This window comes from Lycium barbarum, chromosome 1, assembly GCF_019175385.1.
Source record: "Lycium barbarum isolate Lr01 chromosome 1, ASM1917538v2, whole genome shotgun sequence".
In the NCBI taxonomy this organism is placed as follows: Eukaryota; Viridiplantae; Streptophyta; class Magnoliopsida; order Solanales; family Solanaceae; genus Lycium; species Lycium barbarum.
In genome coordinates, this window is record NC_083337.1 from 159,161,411 (window position 1) to 159,174,404 (window position 12,994).

Sequence of the window (12,994 nt, forward strand, 5' to 3'; positions counted from 1 at the left end):
CCATAGATGTCACGTACTTGAGAGTAGACAGGTGAATGAGAACAACGCAGAGTTAGGTCCAGGCCGAACTGGCAGCACAAGAGGAAAATATCATCACCTATGACCTAACTTTGCAACCTACCTTGTTTATAAGCTATAATCAGGGACCAATATAGCACTGTCACCTAAAATTTAGGCACTTACTTTCACTCTAAACAATACTTGCAATATTAAGTAGTTAGGACCATCTGCCAAACTATCATAAAAGAGCTCCAGCACAACACATACATCCACCCTTCATCACCGTGTACAAATACAGGTTTACAGCCAACCTAATAGCTTACAGCTCCCCTGGAGCCCTTTACTGAACCAGGTGCTAGCATGATCCGCGTAGAAAAACCTACCAAGTACTCTAATGAGGTTGCATCAAGTAGTGGAGAAGGATATAGTACCCCCAGAAAAGGAAAAAAACAAACCGAAACAAATTAAACAAAAAGTTGTGTTAGCTTAAAAACAATGGACTTTGTAATAAGTTTAAAGAAGTCAGTAATCTGCTATCAGTACATGATGCGGGAAAAAGAAAAGAGACCAAGAAAAGAACTAAGGGATTTTCTAAAGGGAGAAGCAGAATTCTTGCTCAATGTCAAGATACAATGGATGTAATCAGCATTGAACCAAATAAACGCAAGATCCTAGTGCACTTGCGTCCTGATCAGACCTAAAATCACAAGCAACAGAACAAAAGGGCTTGCATTAACGTCATCTATATTCTATCAACCAAATAATGTGAAGGGACATGTCCCGACCAATGGAAAAAATAACCCCTCCACCACCCAAACTCCAAAAAATATCCATTTTGCCCCTAAACATTGAAACTACTAGACCTTCCTAGTATTCACAGTTTCAATTGAAAGCATGTCCTATATTTACATCCAACATCTGCACTATCTACCTGTGTTCATAAGGTCACCCCTGGCAATCTGAATACTTATGTTTGTATGATCACCCCTGGCAATCTGAATACTTATGTTCATATGCTCACCCCTGGCAATCTGAAATACCTGTGTTCATATGGTCACCCCTGGCAATCAGAACCAAAAGACGATCAGGAAGATCCTCCAAGAACCCTCCTGAGATCAGATTTCTGTGCTTCTGTGAGCCTTGTTGGATACTTAACATCCATCTTGATTCTTAGATTTCCTTTTTTCCGAGGATCTTTTGAAATTGGCATCCCTTCATTTGGTACAACTACCTCATGCCCAGGTTTGACAATGTCAGTCAATGGGATAATGAGATTTCTCCCATCCAGGGTTGTCAGCTCCAGCGTTTTTCCAGTGAGCGCTTCAAGAAGTGAAATCTCTTGATTGACAGTAAGGTCATTACCATCTCTGACATAGACATGATGAGGTTTTTCCTCGATTACAAACACCAGATCTGCTGGAATGATACCAGGTTCCTGATTTCCCTTTTCAGGAAAAGTTACCTTGGTCCCCTTCTTCCAACCAGGTTTAATATCGATGGTCAATATCTCCTCAAGAGTCCGAAGCTTCCTGCAATAGAACTATATACATATCACAACAAAGGAAAACTTGGTCTGGATAATCCATCACAATCACTAATATTGATGAACATCCTAAAGCAAATGAAATTACAGAATGTATCATAAATTTGTCATCACATAGCGAACAGTACTCAAGCTGTCAAAAAACTTCTCTATAGATCAAAAAAACTACAAAATAATGTTCCAACTGGGAAGTTCATTTCTTGATGGAGTGTCATTGTTACTCTATAGTCTATACAACAATAATGTTGGCAAATAGTCAAAGATTAGATACCCAACCGAGATCATTAGTACTTAACGAGCAATTTACATTCATACCATAGCCAAATCCAAAGCAACATAAACCATTTCATGTAATAACATATTTCTTATTCGAAAAAGACCAGAGAGAACAACAGATTATAAGGAGACATACCCAATGAACCACAAAAGATTAACAATAGAAACTAGTATTCAAATTGAATAGAGCTAACTAATACAAGATCATGACTGATGACTCTCACAGTTTAAGAAAGTTTAAGAGTCCCACGTTCATGAAGGAAATGGTTGCTTCCTTATATTGTCTTGAACAAGATCCGAGGATTGTCCAAGACCATATAAGGAGACAACAATAATTTTCTTTACCAATGTGAAAATGACAATACCTGATTTAGACTGAGGGATCTCAATATCCAAAAAATACTTCAATCTGCTAAGATCCTTAGTTTGGAAGTGCTTAAAAAGATGTTGCTTCAAATTGATCGACTTAAGGCCTGCCTTGTGGCCAATGGTTACACTCAGATATTTGAACTTGATTAGAATGATACTTTCTCTCTTCTAGCTAAAATAGCATATGTCCGTCTTTTTCTATCCATGGTAGTCGTTTACAATTGGCTACTTATCGATTGGACATTAAGAATATTTTTCTCCAAAACTATCTCGAGGATAAGGTTTACATAAAGCAATCACCTGGCTTAGTTGCTTAGGAGGAGTCTAAGGTCTTGTTTGCTGACTGCTTCGGTTACTCTATGGTTTGAAACAGTCTCCTTGAGCCTGGTTTGGTAAGTTAATCATTCTTATTCAGGAGTTTGGCAGGACTCATAGTGAAGCTGATCATTCTGTGTCTATCGGTATTCTGCTCCTAATCTGTGCATTTACCTGGTGGTTTATATTGATGACAGTCATCACAGACACTAGATTAGCCACAACATTTACTGCAATAGTTTTCTGGGAAGACCACTGGCTGGGTAATAGCAGCCTCAAATCTACCTTCCCTGATCTTTACTCCATAAGCACTCAAACTCATCCCAGGTAGATAAATGTGGACTCAACATGGATGGGATTTGAATTTTAAAAGAGCCTTGGATGACTGGGATTGACAAGGTTTCTAGTCTGCTTCAGCACTAGGATCCTTTTGTCGAATCTCAGAACATTCATATAGACTCAGATGGAGACTGAACAGTAGAGGAATCTTCACTGTGAGGTCTGCATACTGGATCTCTAATCAGGGATGTCCTATGAATGGAATTTAGCCTTGGAAACTTATTTGGAAAACTAAGATACCAGTCAAGGTGTCTTGTTTTGTCTGGTCGGTGGTGAGGAAAGCTTGCTTAACTCAAGAAAATCTCTAAAGAAGAGGTCTCCAGATTTGTTCAAGATGTATGCTTTGTGGTCAGGATGGAGAAAGCAATGAACGTTTATTCAAGCACTGCAGGACAACTACAAATCTGTGGGACATGTTCTTTTGTATTTTGGGTACAAATTGGGTTATGCCTAGTTCTACTAAAGAGTTTCTGAGCTGCTGGAAGAGCGAGAAAAGGAATGCTGAAGAGGAATGGTGGCAGATCATCCCAGCTTGAATATAGTGGACAGTTTGGAAAGAAAGAAATTCTAGATGCTTTGAAGACAAGCAGTCCCATCTAGAAAATTAGGATGAATTGTCCTAGCCTTTTTAATTTTTGGTGTAAACAGAATATGTGGGGGAAGTAGGAGACTTGATAGATTTAATTGGCGATGTGTAAGTTCATAGTTTTTGGATAGGACTTCCCTTATACCTTTTTGCAATTGTAAAGTTCCCCACTTAACATGTTTTTGATGTTCAGATTATACCAATAAATGTGGCGACCTATTTCAAAATAAAAAAGTTTTGCTACAATAGTTTATTGGAGAATCTATCATATTTATTTTCAATACACTATACAGTCAAGCACAAAAAAGATCTTCCTTCCCGGCTTGGCCATTGGACTCGTTCGGAACCCAAACCTAATCTAATCAATCAACTAGACCTCAACCCAAATCAGCTGGAGAGTTTTGAATTGTTGATAAATCTAATACTTATAGTAGTTAGGTATTTTGGTAAACGTATCAATTTTTAAGTACAGTACACTCAAATCAAACAAGAAAAACGTTAATAAAATGACAAACAACACAGCCAACCCGTGCCAGCCAAGCAAAAGGGTTAGCCTTAAGTGGTGGTTTAACCAAAGGGAGAATGTGCAATGGTCGGATTCAGCACACTCTAATAGTTGTTCCAATCCGAACTGTCGTGGATCGCCAGGTCTAAGTTTTTCTTCCCGAAAGCCATAAGCCTCTATCCTAATGTTCGAATAAGGAGATTTCTCTAGAATTTGAGAAAGACTTTGCTTACATTGTTTCAATAAACAATACTCCCTCCGTTTCAATTTGTTAGTCTGGTTTTGACTTGACACGGACTTTAAGAAAGTAAAGAGGACTTTTGAATCTTGTGGTCTTAAATTAAAGATATGTAGAATGTACCAAAATGCCCTTTAATCTTGTGGTCTTAAACATGCCAAGTGGAAAGTTAGAATTAAAGAGTTTCCAAAAAAGGAAATAAACATTCTTTTTGAAACGGACTAAAAAGGAAAGTAAGACAAACAAATTGAAACAGTGAGAGCACAATATTGTATAAGACGATACAAAATAATACATTATGAAACGATGTGAAACAACAATCCAAACATTCTTAAGTCTCACCTTAATGAAAATTGCTAGAGAATGGCCTCAACAGTATCAACTAACAACGAAATTGGACCTTTGTTTTCTATTTGTCGAAGAATCTAGAACCCTAAAATGTGTGGTTCTAAACTCCTTACAAGCCACCTTTAATTCAAAATCATAGCGAGTCAAGGCTGGTGGATTGCTTTGGGTGATTTGGATGCATCCTGAATAGATATGGAATGGGCCAAGTCTTGAGACTTGAGAGCAACCTAAGAGAGGCTTGAAAAATGTACCAGGGAGTTGGGCCACATTTAAAGCCAAGCCCATGGAGGGAGCCACGTTGGTTGCATAGAAAGAATTATGGGCTATGGTGTGAAACTCAGACGATTCAGAATTTGGATCTTTTCAATGCAACATGTGTCGTGTTTGCAGGATACCACTTCATTGAATAGTATAACCTCTTCATTTATGAAATGTAATGTAGTATAACATCTTCAAAAAAAAAAAAAAAAACCGAGAGTATTAACCTCTTCTTAGACACAGGTAGAAATGTTCCTTTGACAGATTGGTTGAGTAGAAGGCTAACGTGATGAATTTGAATCAAGGAAAAATGTTGATTCACCCAGATCGTATCAGCTTGATTCTTTTGTTACCGATCTCTGAGTTTGATTTTGTTAGCTTATGGATGGAAGTTTAAACAAAATAGACCGCCATCAAGCTAGAAGACCTGTGCAGAGGAATTCCAGGAATGTATTCCTGGGCCCATGAGAAATCTTAAAGGAAGAAGGAGGATTAGGATGTCATGTGACCAACCAGTGTCCTCTTAATAAAATAAGAAAATCCACTCCAAAGATAAGGGAATCTTCTTTCATCAACAACAGATTAAATAAGTGTTGGCCCTTTTTTAAATGCAGCGTCCCAGTATGCCATTAAGTTCACAACTTCTCAATAGCTTCTGCAATGAAAGGCTGAGCAGGCAGAGGATTTATTGGGAGGGTGGTTCCTTTTGCACAAACCTCCCAAATTGATTTCGGGAAAAGGTATGCTTTATTGATGCATTGTTGCTGCTGTGAAATACATCCAAAATATATTATGTTTGTTACTGTTCACAAAGTCCACCATGCAGCAAGCAAAATCCAAATTAATTTGCGATTAGTATTGAGTGGGAACTTCGTTAAGACTTAAGATCTTTACTGCATAACGACCTTGATGTATTTCGTATCTGTTCGAGTTTTAGAATGAGAGTTAGCCATATAACTGATCGTTTTCTCCCTCCAGTTGCTGACTTCACCTGGTCTACCGAATGCTAGCAAAGGATTTGGCAATACCAGAACATCATAGCACATCAAGCATGGATTTTTCTGAAACTTTGCTTTCTTGCAATTCACCCACACCATATGTCCTCTATTTCTCTGTTAATTTTTCTTTGATCTAGAAAAATTTGTGACCAACTATGAAGAGATGTTTTTCCGCGATCTGAATGGAATTCAGCTTTGGAGTGGTCACTCCATTCATCCTTATAACTTAGATTTAAATAACTCAGTCATCATCGAAAAGATAGTTGCCAAAAGTAGGATAAAAACATATAAGATTTGGGGGGACAAAAAATGGGATTACAGGGTTGGTTTTGAAGGAATAGGGGAGGATGGTTAAGGGGTTGCAACTAGGAAGGAAGAGAAATAAGAGGGGGAGTTCGGGGGTTGATTGAAGTTAGCACATAAGCTGTTGGAACTCTAGAGAGAGGTAAGACTGTATTTCTTCTCCAATAATCTGAAAAACTGCAAGTTGAAATAAATTTCAGAAAAATTTCCATGATTGAGAGGAGGAAAAGTGACAACAATGGTTAAAAGGCTGGAAGAAGAACAAGAGATCACACATGATGAGGAAGACATGTCAGTTTGGAAGATAACTAGAGAAGGGATATTTGCAGTGAAATCCTAATCTATTGATTAGTACAGAGGAAGGAATGAACCAGAGGCTTTGGACAATGATTTGGAGATCAGAAGCCATTCCAAGAGTAGCTTGCCTTGGAATGTAACTACAATTATGCAACAGACATTACATGGTTCAAAATGTTCTAAAATCCTCCAGTCACTTTCATCCTTGCAGTAAAGTACAATAGATATGGTGTCTAGTGTCTACTCTTCAACTTCTTTAAAGCATGGCTGGTTATGCCTAAAACTATTAAGGAGAATTTTCGGGGCTTGGAAGGCAGTTAGAAGCATCACAGAGTGTTAAACAATTGGTTGTAGAGAAACAGAAGATGCTTTGAAACAAAACAGCATCAACGTCTATGTATAATTTAGGTGTCTCCAATCACTTAGCTTTTTGTGGATATGGATGTTAATCACTTGTTAGAACCTGATGTAACCCACTTTGTGATTTTGCTTTTTTCTTTATATAAAATGCTCACTTATCAAAAAAAAAAAAAAAAAACACTGAGATTTTTTGTAAATTGAGAAATGTATATGATTTTGACACTACTGTCGATTCTTAGTCTTTGTATGCTGAAGGAGTCTCTAAATCTCTTGATGTTGTACATTGTTTTGAGCACCTACTTGGTGCTACGATTGGTGAAATGGATTCTACTTATCAAAAGACGTGGGGGTGCCATTTGGTGCAAAAATGGCTAGAGTACTTTATATTCATGCATTTACAGTTAATTCTACCTAAGTATCACTCATGGACGTGAACCTTTTCCTTGACCTAAGAACACTCTTGGAAGTGAACCTCCCAGATAACACACATTCTTTTGCAAGTTTTACACTTGGTACTAAATGCACCAATTTCCAACTAACAACTTCACAACATCCAACCGATCTAGCCATCTTCTAAACTCGAAAAGGGCTGTTATGTTCCCTAAGCAAGTACTTACTCCATTGTGTAAAGATAAAAATGCACTATGAATCTAACGGTTTTATCAGGCATTCAAAAAAAGCACCTTAATCTCACCCAATGCACATCAACCGCCCCAGATACTAACCAACAACTAGGCATGAATGGAACTTCAAATTACACTAATGCACACACAAATCTCATTTAACTTTGAAAATGTTCTTTTTGACGTTCTAACAGCAGAAAAAGTAGCCTAAAAGCATACTACATCCCCATAAACTACTCTTACGAAATTCACAAAATGCACAAAGAATTCCCCGATAAAGAAAAATCTGATCTTTCACAAAATGCACAAAGAATTTCCCAATAAGAAAAATCTAATCTTTCACAAAATGGCCAAAGAATTTCCCCATAAGAAAAATCCAATATTTCACTAAATGCACAAAGAGTTCCCCCATAAAGAAAAATCCAATCTTTCCCAAAATGCACAAAGAATTTCCCAATAAAGAAAAGAAAACAAACAGTAACCTAATTCATCAACAAAAAGTATACAACTAAACTCAATCAGACAAGAAAAATGGGAAATTTAGTTCAGAAAAATTAAACATGCCCGGAAGCATATAGAACAGTCCTAGAGACCTTCATCTATTTTCTTGGCCCCTTTATACAAACCCTCCAAACTATGCAAAGGTAATTGAAAATGCTCTCTTGAAGTTCTAACAGCAGAAAAAGTAGCCTAGAAACATACTACATTCCAATTGCACTACTCTTATGATATTCACAAAATGCTCAAAGAATTCCCCCGCAAAGAAAAATCCAATCTTTTACAAAATGTAGAAAGAATTTCCCAATAAATATAAATCTAATCATGCAATTAACAAACAACAACAACATACAAATAAAAGAAAACAAACACTAGTAACCCAATTCATCAACAACAAGTAGCAGTACAATTACACTCGATCTGGGAAACTTGAACATACCCGGAAGCATCTAGAACAGTTCTAGAAATCTTCATTTTTTTCTTAGCTCCTTTATACAAATCCTCCAAACTACACAACAACGCATTCTCCACAGGCGCAACCTTTCTCAACCCACCTCCACTGCCAGATGTCCCCACCCCAGAAAACTCGGCCCCACCATTCGTCGTACTCCTAAAAAACCCATCTCTAGATTTCCTCGACTTGTCCGATGACGTGGACCCAAACAACTCGGCATAAATATCATCAGCATCTCGGGGATTAAACCGAAATGTAGGGTTAGGATGGGGATTTCCCATGTTGTGGGGTCCACCACGCGGTGGTGGTGGGACCTGACCTGTTTTCAACGCTTCCTCACCGTAGAGATCGTAGATCTGACGCTTTTGTGGATCGCTTAGAACATCGTAAGCCTCGGATATTTGCTTGAATTTTGCCTCGGCCTCGTTCTTGTTTGTGCCGAGGTTCTTGTCCGGATGCCAAATCATTGCTAAACGGCGGTAAGCTTTGCGTAAATCTTCTTCGCTTGCGTTGCGATTAACCTTCAGAATGTTGTAGTAATCGACCCCCATTTTTTCCGGTTAGCTATCTTCTTGCTGTATACAGAAAATGATGAATTGGGTTTGTTAAGACGTAGAGAGATGGAATTTCAGGTAGTGTGTCGGCTAGTTTTGCTAAGATTAATTTAAGGGCCCGTTTGGCCATGACATTTTTTCACCGGAAATTTTTTTTTCACTTTATTTGAAAATTAGTGTTTGGACGTCAAAAATCCAAATACAACTTAGAAAAACATCAAAAATCTTATTTTCACTCTTTTCTTTCACCTTTTTTACTTTCGTTATATTCAAATAACTAAATATTTTTTGCAAAAGTTATATCCAAATACTACTCTATCTTTAATTCTAACTTCAAATTTTCAAATACGGCGAATAAGTTTTTGTTTTCGCGGCCAAACGCCTACTAAACATTGCATCTCTGAGGGCCCCCATGTTATAGAAAATGGGATATAGTAGTGACCCTCCTGGGAAAGTTGCACATTTAGCCGATTTGATAATGCCTCTATTTAAAAAATAGTCAACATTTATAAATTTTTGATAAGTTTAGCCTTTTCTAAATTAATTAACTTCAGACACGCAAGTCTCAATTTTAAAAAACTTCAGATATACGTGTCAGAAGTTTTAATTGGAAGCTATGTTAGAAATTGGCATAAATTTAAATTTTAGATATTTATGTTTAAAATCAAATATGTCAGTTTCGTCGATATTTTAATTTTATTCCCCCTCCCTCAATTTTGACAACTGAAATTTGCTTGAACTATTCAATTGTTCATAAATCCTACCAAATTATCAAAGCCTTACTTGTAACTACTTACAATTTGGGGTGTACAAAAGCAAACTGACAAACCGCACCAAACCGATAAATCGAGGCAAACTGAGAAAAAAACTCTATTAGTGATTTGGTTTGACTTGGTTTGGTATTGAAAAAAAAAATCTACCATAATGGGTTTAGTTTAGTTTGATTTTAGCTAAAAAAAGTCAAACCGAACCAAACCAACCCGACATTACGTGTATTCGATTTTTAAAATATTTTATACACAAAAATTTTTATTTGTAATGTAATTTGTAAATATTTCTTAAATTTTTTCATAGTTTTTTGTCTTTTATAATATTATTTTAAGCTTGAACGTAGAATTTTGAATGCCAATAAGTTTTATATCTCATAGATGTTAGTAACCCAAATAAAGTCCAAATCAAAACCAACTCAACACTAACGCTAATAAAAGAAATTCAATTCTAACACTAGGAATGACAGTAATGTTGGATATTTATTCTTTAGTTTTGCATAATTGGTTTAGAGCGTAAAAATACATAGCTTAATTTTTTTCTTTGTCATGTAAATAATATTTATTAGCTGTACTTATTTTAGTATAACTTAGTATTTAGATTAAAGTCATTTTCTTTATGGCTTATTAACTAGCAATACTTATTTTAACCGATTTTATTATCTTTTTGGTTGAATATTTTAATACGATGTCATCACCCATCTCACATTTTGTGTTATTTTCTTAAGAAGCACCTTAGTTATATGGTTGTATCTTACTGAGACTAAAGAAATATTTGAAGTAAAAGTCATGTTTTGTATGAAGACTTTTTCGGGAAAAAACCGAATAACCCGAGAAAACCCGAAGTTGAAAAACCCGAATTTTATTGGTTTGGTTTGGTTTATAAATTTAAAAACCCAACGCAATTAGTTTGGTTTAGTATTTGAAAAATCCGAACCAACCCGATCCATATACACCCCTACTTACCATGTGTGGTTCAATTACCACACTGCATCGTCAAGACTCACTTGTAACTGTTTACATTAACTGTTGTTGAATTATTTTAAAGTGCTACTGGATTGATAAGATTTGGTGATTGCTCAGTTATTCACAAAATTTTACTAGATTGACGTAATTTGTATGTGTTGATCAATAATTTATTCTTTACTTTGCAATCTCAATCTAAATCAAACACTCCATATTTGCTCCAAATGTTCTCAAATTTTTCAAAGAAAAATACCAACATACATCAATCTCAAATAAGTAATTTAATTAAATTACATAAAATCAAGAAGAGTCATTTTGTCTTTCTCAAAAAACTTTCTAAAAGCCAAGAATATAGTGTTGAAAAGTTTAAAGAACGTCACTAAATCAATATTTGAACTAAAAAATTCAGTACAAATAGTAACTACTCCAACTATTTTAACAATAATCAACATCAACCTCAAATTTTCATCTCAAACAAAAATTTCAAGTTTCAAAATCAAAAAACTATGATGTTATAAATGAAGAATAAGAGCTAGAGAACAAACGAAAGAATGAAAAGCTAATTAAGAGGATATGTTACCTCTTTCTCCGGAAATATTTAAGTTGTTACTCCACACCTATATATAGATTAAGAAGTAGGAAGACGACGAGAAGAAAAATAAGAGGAGTAGGAGCGAAAAACTTGCATGAAGTTTATCGATACAGACTATAAATTAAATATTCTGAAAAAAATTGGATATAACTTAAATAGCAGGATAAAAACTGAAGACTTATTCTTGTTTCCATTTCTTATTTTGATAGCTGAATTTTGCTTCTACTGTTTTATTTTTTATTAGAACTGGAAACTAAAGTAAAGATCTTTCTCAATTGATCTATTTTAATCAAAACAAAACTTTTGGATCAATTATACAAGTTAGACAAAGGTGTATTTGTAGTTTGAACTTTATGGGTTTAAGATTTTAAGACAACTTTAAGAATTACTATCTGAGTTTTAAATATGATATTTATAAATATTTAATGGATTTCTTAACATATATATAAAATTTGAGCCAACAGTACTAAATTCAACCAAACCATATATTATACTCTACGTTTGCCCCCAGGCTAGATCAATCGTCAGGTTAGATCAATCGTTTAGGTGTTGATGCTACTTATACTACAAGTAGGTGACGAGGGATTAGATGAATCTTTTGACTTGGTTTATTTAGTTTTGGGGTTGGTATATGATATTTTAAATATTACTTCACTAATATTGCTTAGCAAAAACAGGAGTGCAGAGGACGAAACTAGAACTAAATCAAACGATGAAAGTGCATCCAAAAGAGTAATGCAAGTACAATTTTTTATTTTGTTGCCTTTGGGAATACCGAATCTCTAAGTAAAATTTGGACTAATTAATTGCAAAGAAGTCATAGTTCAGGTGTTCAAGTGCTCAATTGGAACAAGTCTAAATGAAATTTACTGATAAATTTTAGAAGTTGTGCATGTATTAAGCCAATTTAAATATTAAGGACCCCTATGTCCATATTTTTTAAGAAATTTGAAAAAACATATATTTAGAGATGATTTCACATAAGTGTTTGTTTATCAAATTATCTCATTATTTCAATGTCAGATTTGAAATATGAATTTTGAAGTTTGAGAAATAGGTTTCAGGATATTTTCAAATATTTTAATATTTTCTCATAAAACTTCAATTATATTTTCATGTCCAAACACGACATTAACTTCCATATATCATTTCTCTAGTTAACTTCAAGTTCTACTTTTTTTTTCTCTCTTCAAATATCAACTAACTCACATCCAAGGACTATTAATTCGCTCGTAAGTTTTCTTGGAACTATAGCTCATTATAGTGCTACTTATAGGAAACATGATTGCAGAGGATGAAATAGATCAAAAGTAAACAGTGAAGTGCACCCAAAAAGAGTAAATGCAAGTACGACTTTTGTTGTATTTTATGCCTTTGGAATTACCGAATCTTTAAGTGAAATTTGGGATAATTAAATTGCGAAGGAAAAAAATAACTCTGCTCAACTAGAAAAATGATAAAATTCATTGCAAGAAGAGCAAGAGACACAATTGTTTACTCCGGATTTGGATAATCAATTAAATTTGTGGATAAGGTATAGGATATGTGGCTACATCATAAACTTACTTGATGGAGAAAAGCAATATATGAGTATGTTATAGGGAGAAATCGGTTATCAATGATTTGCTATGAACACACGTTTCTACTAGCTCATAAGCGTTATTTGATTTAAGAAATATACGGAATGAACACAACAAATGTGGAGCGAATCTGATGTTTGAGAGAGATTTTGTATATATTTTGGTATTACAAGAATGCTTGATAAGAAGGAGCCAACCCTTTAAAAGGAGGACAATGCCCCTTAT

The 12,994-nt window shown here is 35.2% G+C and overlaps 1 protein-coding gene across 2 annotated transcripts; it reads right to left on the reverse strand.

The window, feature by feature from the left end:
- Window positions 1-464: 464 nt before the first annotated feature.
- On the reverse strand, window positions 465-9,020 carry LOC132600972 (uncharacterized). Of its 2 annotated transcripts, none has more exons than XM_060314294.1 (2): window positions 8,296-9,009; window positions 465-1,529 (listed from the first exon to the last, which is right to left on the reverse strand). In XM_060314294.1, the coding sequence occupies exons 1-2, from the start codon at window positions 8,859-8,861 to the stop codon at window positions 1,085-1,087; spliced, it is 1,011 nt and encodes a 336-aa protein (XP_060170277.1). In that variant the 5' UTR covers window positions 8,862-9,009; the 3' UTR covers window positions 465-1,084. The 2 variants fall into 2 exon arrangements, with proteins under 2 accessions (XP_060170277.1, XP_060170278.1); XM_060314295.1 differs by having other exon boundaries at window positions 1,358-1,540; window positions 8,296-9,020.
- Window positions 9,021-12,994: the final 3,974 nt, after the last annotated feature.